This window comes from Alnus glutinosa, chromosome 3 (genome assembly GCF_958979055.1).
Source record: "Alnus glutinosa chromosome 3, dhAlnGlut1.1, whole genome shotgun sequence".
NCBI classification, from domain to species: Eukaryota; Viridiplantae; Streptophyta; class Magnoliopsida; order Fagales; family Betulaceae; genus Alnus; species Alnus glutinosa.
Window position 1 is genome coordinate 30,056,464 of NC_084888.1, and position 7,933 is coordinate 30,064,396.

Below are 7,933 nucleotides of genomic sequence, written 5' to 3' on the forward strand. Positions count from 1 at the left end.
GTAAAATTTTGGCTGTCTATATGAAACTGATTTCTCTCCACGCAAAAGTGCCCTTAAAATGGCCTCACATACTTCATTGCAATACATAAGTGTCCATCTATACTTTCAAGCCAAATTCATTCATCCCTAACCATATCTATACTTTTAAATAATCACATTCCTAACAATTTTAAATAATGTCCACAAATTCATTCATCCCTAACCATTCCATAACTGCAATATATGCAAAAAATAAAAAAAAATTATTGAAAACATATACCTTCAACATATCATTCCACAGAGAAGCTGATTTAGTACTTGAACAAATATTATTGAAAACAAAAAATAAATAAAAAAAAGGAGAGTAGCAATTCACCCAGGAAACAAAAACACTATTTGTTATCCATTTTCAAGCCATCACTGGCAACTAACATGATGTTGATTATATTACAAAACAAGTAAATATGAAGAAACATCACAAAGAACAATGTACATGCCTCATACATGACACTAACAACTTCAACATTATCACAAGCTGGATCATATTCTTCCCGTGCTATTCTTGCCTTGATCTTTCTCAAGTGCTCAGTTACCCTTTCCTCATTAAGACTTCGTAACACATCAAGAAGGGGACTAATGCAACTCTGCTCATACTCCATATTGTATGTCTCTAGGACTTGATAGTGCTGAGAGATGCACGGACTAAAAACAAGCATTAAAGTAGACAACATGCTTTTCCTCATCACTTACAATTAAAATTTTACATTTTCCTCTTATTCCTGTTCTTTTGCATCTACCTCTCTTTCAACAGAACATATTGACTGTAAATTCATGAAGCTCTGAAACAAATATTACTCAATATTAAATACTTTTAAAGGAAATGTCATTTAAAAGGTAATATTACTTGAGCTTGAGCTACTAATTGTTTGAGAAGGCTTGCAAAAGCTATTACTTGAGCTGGATTGTCTTTTGCCTTGACGAGCACATCCTAGACTGATGTAATGTACATTTTCATCTTTATTCTTTTTCTTCTTCTTCTGTACCACACCAAAACCCTCTTGCTTTGCATAACTCCTATAATACTCATGAAGTTCCTCTATGGAGCCAAATAGCATCCCTTCCTTAGGTTCCTCAACATTTTTAACTTCATATATGAGCTTCAGCTTGGAACTGCAATTGTCCACACCATCTTTCAATTGTTCATCAGCTACAGTTTCTACTTCATCTTCATCTATGAGCTTCAGTTTGGAACTGCAATTGTCCGCACCATCTTTCAACTGTTCATCAGCTACAGTTTCTATTTCATCTATATCAACATAAATAAAACATTAAGTTCTTTTAACTTTCACTCTACTACGATATGTTACAAAAATTAAAAGTAAGAATTAAAGGCCCAATATACCGTTTTCGAGGTCTATTTGGATGGGCACAACATCATGAAATTGTTCATGTATCAACGAACAATCTTCTTCGCATTGTGAATTCAAGGTTGATTGCTCAAAGTCCATCTAAGAGTTATTTCGCATAAAAAGTTTAATCAATCAATTGTATTTAGTCACTTGAGTGAATATAAAGCATATGATAGAAACTAAAAATATATACATATAAATAATACATATCAAATAAAGCAGCACAATCTTAATTAACAAAAAAGGATCAAAAATGGAAGCCTCATTCCACAATCATAAAGGAGAAGTTAATATACCATCATCTGTAATTTATTTTTACACTACTTGAACAAAATTTAAGAAAAATTTCAGAAAAAACACTAACCACATGATGACACAAACCAGCCCCATATTCATAAACCAAAAAAAAAAAAATTGCAGAAAAAAAAAATCTAACCTTCAAGAACAAAAATAAATCATTATATTTTAGTGTTTAGAGCAAGTAACACCAATCCAAGGAAAACAATGTATTGTTTCTAAAAAAAAAACCAGCCCCATATTCATAAACCAAAAAAAAAAAAAAAAAAAATTGCAGAGAAAAAAAATCTAACCTTCAAGAACAAAAATAAATCATTATATTTTAGTGTTTAGAGCAAGTAACACCAATCCAAGGAAAACAATCTATTGTTTCTAAAAAAAAAAAAACCAGCCCCATATTCATAAACCAAAAAAAAAAAAATTTGCAGAAAAAAAAAAATCTAACCTTCAAGAACAAAAATAAATCATCATATTTTAGTACCAATCCAAGGAAAACAATCTGTTGTTTCTAAAAAAAAAAAAAACCAGCCCCATATTCATAAACAAAAAAAAAAAAAAAAAATTGCAGAAAAAAAAATCTAACCTTCAAGAACAAAAATAAATCACAAGCATCAATAACTTCAAAAACTCATGAAAAATCAGTCAGAGAGAGACGGACCGTAGAGAGTCAGTTGGCCCGTTCGTCTTAATGGACGGATTTCGAGCTGGTGCCGTGGGTGGGCGTCGCCGGTGCGTTCGGTGAGGAAGTGGTTGGTGGTGGGCGGTGCTTTTTTGGTCTGTGGGCGTGGCTTGTGTCAATGGGCGTTGCCGGATTGGAGATGCCGGATTGGAGAGGGAGACAGAGCAGCCCAGCAGCCTGTTTGAAAATGTTAGGGCATTGGGGGGAAGAATTGGGGGGAAAGGGAAAGCTCACGCGTGCTGGATTTTGCTGGTTTTTTTTTTTTTTTTTTTTTTTTTTTTTTTTTTTTTAATATAATAATATATAATATATTATATTTTTATGCCACGTAGGACGAGAGTCGGACGAGCGTCTGACTCTCGTCCTACGGATAGACGAACTCAGGTCGCACATCAACCGGTGGGCTATTCAGCCTCGAAATCACAAATCATTCAAATGAATCTCGACCGTCCGATTCATCCTATGATAAACATTGAAGCCCTGCGTGGTTTTGGTAGTCGTCGGCGCGAGAGAGATGGGAGGGAAAGGAAGGAGAAGAAGAGAGAAAAACTACAAAGCAGCGCACGGAGCGTACAGCCGACTCCCTCCTCCGCCAAATCTCTCCCAAGTCGACGCTCTCCCCTCCAAACTCCGCAAGCTCATCTCCTTCACTTCCGCTCTCTCCTCCCCTAAACCCCATGGTCCACTCTCTCTCTCTCTCTCTGTATTTGCATTTGCCATTTATGTGTGTATTTATAGGCGTTTGTATCTCAAATGCTTTTCTTTTTAATTCAGGGTCTGCTGCCAAGGATGGTGATGCTGGTAAAGTATGTTTCTTCTAATTTTTTTATTTTCTCTCTTTTGATTACTGATCCAAAATTCTAAACAAAGTAATTGGATTTCTGAAGAGCTCGCTCAATTTCTTTTGTCTTACGACCCTTTTCTGCCTCCTAATGACAGTGGCGGAAAAAGGTGATAATTATAATAACGGTAGTGGAATTCATAAAAGAATGCGTTTTAGTCATGAATTTTGGGAATTTAGGGCGACAACACCTTGAGATTGAATATTATCAACCTATGTATTTATTTATTTTCCATTTCCAGAATGAAGAGAGATTTTTTTACGGAGTTGCACTTCCTTGTTTATGCATTGGATTTTGACTGCATTGATTTGGGTGACCTTAGATACTCCATATTTCGTTGTTTGAATCACGATTTCATATTTTATATTCTGTAGCTAAAATCTTAATAGAAAGGTGCCAGTTGATGCAGCTTACTTTGGATTTCTAGTTGCTTTCATTTTTTATTGGATGCTGAACTAGGAGTGGGCCGAGTGGCCCAGCATGATTGGCTTACAAATGTTGGAATCTTATTCACTACTTCATAATTTATATTTGGACTCTCACTATGGGAGAAACTAGCGGATTTTCTTATTTACTTTTATTATGTTGGTACAAATCTTGCAAAATTAATTGATTCATTCTTCTTCCTCTATTTTACCTATTGTTTCTTGTCTGTATATTCTATGGGGACCCCACTATTCATGCCCTAAGTAGTTTTCACCATGCTGTAATTTTGTCTTATCAGGCTTTTTAGTTTTTTTTTTTTTTTTTTTTTAAGTAATAAGCCAATCTCATAAAAAACATAAGGCGCCCCTTGATTATATATGTCTGAAATGTTTACAGAAAGCCCTTCCAAAGGACGGATTGAACTCGGGAACTAGTGGGATCAAAGGTGGTGGTAAGAATGATCATTTGATGACACCTCAACATGTAGATGACAGTGATGATATCGTGCAAAGCAGCACAAATGAAAAGAGAAAGAAAAAGAGAAAGAGTAAGAAGGTTAATGACCTTCGGTTTGAAACTCTGGAGAACTTGGACACCAATCTAAAAAAAGGGGATCGTAAGAAAAAGTAAGCATTTCATTTCATTGTATTTTATTTATTTATTGTTTTAACTATTTCGTCTTTAGTACTCAAGTAACCTAGTGGCTATAAAATATACCTGCATTTTTCACATTATTTTATCTTCTACCGATTTTGAATGATTTTGGTATTTACTCAAACGCGTAAAAACACAATCTGAAAATGAGCAAAATATTTAGTCCTCATATGCATTAGTTGCATGGATATCTGGTCCTGATGCTCGGTAATTGATGTGCTTGACACATCTAACTTGGAGTTCAAAATCAAGATAAATACATTCCTTGGTTGTGATTTGTATATATATATTTGTTGTTATTGTCATAGTTGTCATCTAGGTTATTTTCGCACCACTTCAAAAATTAAATGGGATAGATTTTGTGGCGTCCTTTCCTGGTCTGGTCATGTAATAACGTAATAAAAACACAGTAGTTCTACATCTGTTCATTAAAAAAGTCTGCTTTAGAATTAAAAAACCTGAAGCCAAAGAGGAAGCTGGATAGAAAACCTTTCCTGGAGATAAAATTCGCCACTTTCCATGAGTCACAAATTGATAGCATTTGCGATGTCCCCCTTGATGATGGTTCCAACTATTGGGTATATAATATCTCTGAGAACTGGAAGTAGGGAAGTTTATCCTTATTGGAATCTATTGAACTTGCTGGTATAAAAAAGGTAAGATGTCATCAATAGGAATTTCTCAACTTCTCTAATTGCCAGTTGACCCAAATTCTTTTTGGAGCATATATGCTATGATCCTAAGTGTTCCACATGACTTAAGTGCAGTCTTAACCATGTGGATATAAGCTTTTGAACACTTTCTTTTTGCAAGCCGATTTTCAAGGGTGAGTTCTACCTGAAATTTGCAGGGAGAGTGCACCCAAAAGCATGTACAAATGGTTAAGATTGCACTTAAGCCATGTGAGACATTTGGGATTGAACATACCACTACACTTTGCAGTTGATGTTCACGGCGACCCATTCTATTAGCGCTAACCCGATGATAGCTCTTTCTCTTTTGATGGTTCCACTTACCTATTTAATGATTTAACATTATACCATATATAGTACTAAAACATTTTAATCCAGCCTATAAGTCGTCCCCCTCCGTGAGTCGACCACAAACTTGCAATCCATTTGATCCCATACTCGACCAACTGCATCCGATCTCATACCCAACGTGGCGGTTGGCTCTGATACCAAATAATGCAAACCTCAAATAAAACTCATCATTGAAAACCGGCTTGCAAGAGGAGAGTGTCCAAGAGCTTATATACACATAGTTGAGATTGCACTTAAGCCATGTTGGACACTTGGGATTGTAACACTATACTGCTGTGAAAGTTCTTTGTAAGATTCATTTGAAATGTATACTCACTACTGATTGTCAATGCAAGGAAATTTTCAGATTTTCAGTGTCTTGTGAGGTTGGTTGCCTGGATATGTAGAATGTGGCATCTAAGTTTTAAAACTGGTCTGCACAGAACTGTCTACCATATGTTTCAGGCCAATGACATATGATGCTACTTTGATTTTTTTTTCTTTTTTCTTTTTTCTTTCTTTTTTTTTTCAGCAGGTGCACATCAAATTCATTACAATAGTTGTGAACTTCCCCTGTTTTGACAGTAATCATGTTGTAATTTGTATTAACTTTGATAGATTCATAGTCAAAATTTGATGAAAATATTTAGTCGTTGGTGATGCTTAGAAAAAAAAAATAGTCATTGGAGATGTTTAGGGGTTTTGAGGATATATTTCTGGAAAGTAATAATAAGGAAAACAGAATGTCACAGGAAGTAAAAAAACATATTATGTGCTCGCTATATAATTGAACATTAAAAATCCACAAAATGCCGTAGTAAGAGCATGAAAAATTGAGCGTTTCTTATCACAACCTTTTTTCGTAGCCGTAATGCCCACCTATGTAGCCACACTAAGAGCCCCAATGATGCTGATCAGGGCCCTATCCCGGAGGAAGATATTTTTATTTCACTCTTTCTTCCACTTATCATCTCTCTGGGGGACTTGTTCCCTCCTTACTCCAGCTTCAGAGGAGCATCTTTGCTTTACCTCCTCCCTTTTTGTTATAAGTTGTTCTTCCTCTTCCACCGAAAGTGGTGCAGGAGGGGCAGCCTCTGATTGGGGGGTGGGCCCTCTACTGAGCTGTTCAATTGAAAAAAATAGGCATACCCATAAAAAATAGGTGTTCCATCGTCAGAATGAGCACTGTGAACTATCTGCTTCAAAAAGATAGTTGCCAATAATCTTTTTGCAGCGAGTAATAATGTTTCATGGTTCATTGTGAAAGCAAACAGAGTTGGAATGCCCAAAGGTTCTATTACTTTTTGCACTCAGCTTTGGCGAGCTGCCTGTACTTACCATGTATGTGATTACATCTTAAATCTACACAGGTATTTGGAAGCGAAGAAAAATAAACATAAAAAAGCCAAGTTGGAAGCAGATCTGGACTTTCCTGGACATGAGGAAATCAAATTTGGAGAAGTGGTTAAAGCTCCACCAAAGTTGCTTGCAGTTCCTAAGGTATCATCATAGATGCTTAGTGTTCCATAATAGATTAATGATCTTCCATGAACGATAAATTTTATTCTTTTTTATTACTTTTGTTGTTATGAAGGCATTCAAGAATGCCCCAGATGCTTCGCAAGAGAGGATACGGTTGCGGGCAATCGAGGCATATAGGAATCGCAAAGGATGGGCATCGAGGCCAGGGATTCAACTTCCTCCTCCTGTGACTTCTTCACCAGCATTTTAGTCGGTCTCAGATGATGCTTACCTATATATTGGTAATCCATGTCTTTTATGTTTGCACGAGTTGAGGATTTCAGGCCTCACTCTCTCTTCAAATTTTGTAATGAATGTATTATTTGTAGTAAGACATTACAGTGGACCTTTCCAAAAGCAAGCTTTCAAGAGTTCAAAATAGTTCTCACTTAAAAAGGATGTTTTTGAGGAATTTGCTAATATTGACTATCCGATTGAAAACAGGATTTCTAGCGGCATTAACAAAACCAAAGATCTCAAACGTCATTTATATGCAAAATATGATTATAAAATCTCAATGTTTAACAACAATGTATGTGGCGGTAATCTTTGAAGGAGGAATTTTGGAAGTCATGACCATTGATTAAGAACCCTTTGTCATGATTCCAGCCGTTTGCTCATTCATAGGATTCGGTTAATGAACAAGGGCTATGTTCATGTAAAGGGAGAAGGCATAAAAGTATATTTGGCTGTAATTCCAAGTTGTTACGAATAACTGAGATATTAAATTGACGAAAAGGCAAAAAATGTTTGTTTAGTTTAGTAAACTAATCCTTGGGTAATAAAAGTATTTTAAAGATCACTTAAATAAGTTGTCTATCTAAAATGATTAGGATGGCCTTCTCCCATACCTAGTGAGTGATGGCCTCACCTCATCATGTGAGGCGGTCGGCCCGAGGAGAGATTACCTCTGTTCGAGCCTTTTTTTTTTTTTTTTTTTTTTTCAAATAATTTGAGATAAAACTACAATTTTACAACAGATTAACTCATCACCTATGTCATACGTCAATCAACGATTAATTGTGACATGAATTCATATGTCCATCTGACAATTTATGTCAATCAGCTGACGCATGAATCATTTTAGACAAATAGCTTACTTTA

General features: G+C 35.7%; 2 protein-coding genes across 3 annotated transcripts; one reads left to right on the forward strand and one right to left on the reverse strand.

Moving 5' to 3' along the window:
- Positions 1–350: 350 nt before the first annotated feature.
- Positions 351–2,595, reverse strand: LOC133862945 (uncharacterized). 2 transcript variants are annotated; one of them, XM_062298873.1, is made up of 4 exons: positions 2,344–2,595; positions 1,382–1,487; positions 932–1,285; positions 351–818 (listed from the first exon to the last, which is right to left on the reverse strand). In XM_062298873.1, exons 2-4 carry the CDS (start codon positions 1,485–1,487, stop codon positions 784–786), a joined length of 495 nt encoding a protein of 164 aa, XP_062154857.1. In that variant the 5' UTR covers positions 2,344–2,595; the 3' UTR covers positions 351–783. The 2 variants fall into 2 exon arrangements, with proteins under 2 accessions (XP_062154857.1, XP_062154856.1); XM_062298872.1 differs by lacking the exon at positions 351–818 and having other exon boundaries at positions 831–1,285.
- Positions 2,596–2,838: 243 nt separating this feature from the next.
- Positions 2,839–7,225, forward strand: LOC133862943 (uncharacterized). The gene is made up of 5 exons (XM_062298869.1): positions 2,839–3,044; positions 3,139–3,170; positions 4,029–4,258; positions 6,679–6,808; positions 6,903–7,225. The coding sequence occupies exons 1-5, from the start codon at positions 2,879–2,881 to the stop codon at positions 7,038–7,040; spliced, it is 696 nt and encodes a 231-aa protein (XP_062154853.1). The 5' UTR covers positions 2,839–2,878; the 3' UTR covers positions 7,041–7,225.
- Positions 7,226–7,933: the final 708 nt, after the last annotated feature.

Excerpts from the sequence above, each read along its gene's own strand:
- LOC133862945 (XM_062298872.1), bottom strand. The coding sequence starts at position 1,487 with ATGGACTTTGAGCAATCAACCTTGAATTCACAATGCGAAGAAGATTGT. Across the intron at positions 1,286-1,381 it reads CCAAATAGACCTCGAAAACG|ATGAAATAGAAACTGTAGCT; the intron begins GTATATTGGGCC and ends ATGTTGATATAG.
- LOC133862943 (XM_062298869.1), top strand. The coding sequence starts at position 2,879 with ATGGGAGGGAAAGGAAGGAGAAGAAGAGAGAAAAACTACAAAGCAGCG. Across the intron at positions 3,171-4,028 it reads AGGATGGTGATGCTGGTAAA|AAAGCCCTTCCAAAGGACGG; the intron begins GTATGTTTCTTC and ends AAATGTTTACAG. Across the intron at positions 4,259-6,678 it reads AAAGGGGATCGTAAGAAAAA|GTATTTGGAAGCGAAGAAAA; the intron begins GTAAGCATTTCA and ends AAATCTACACAG.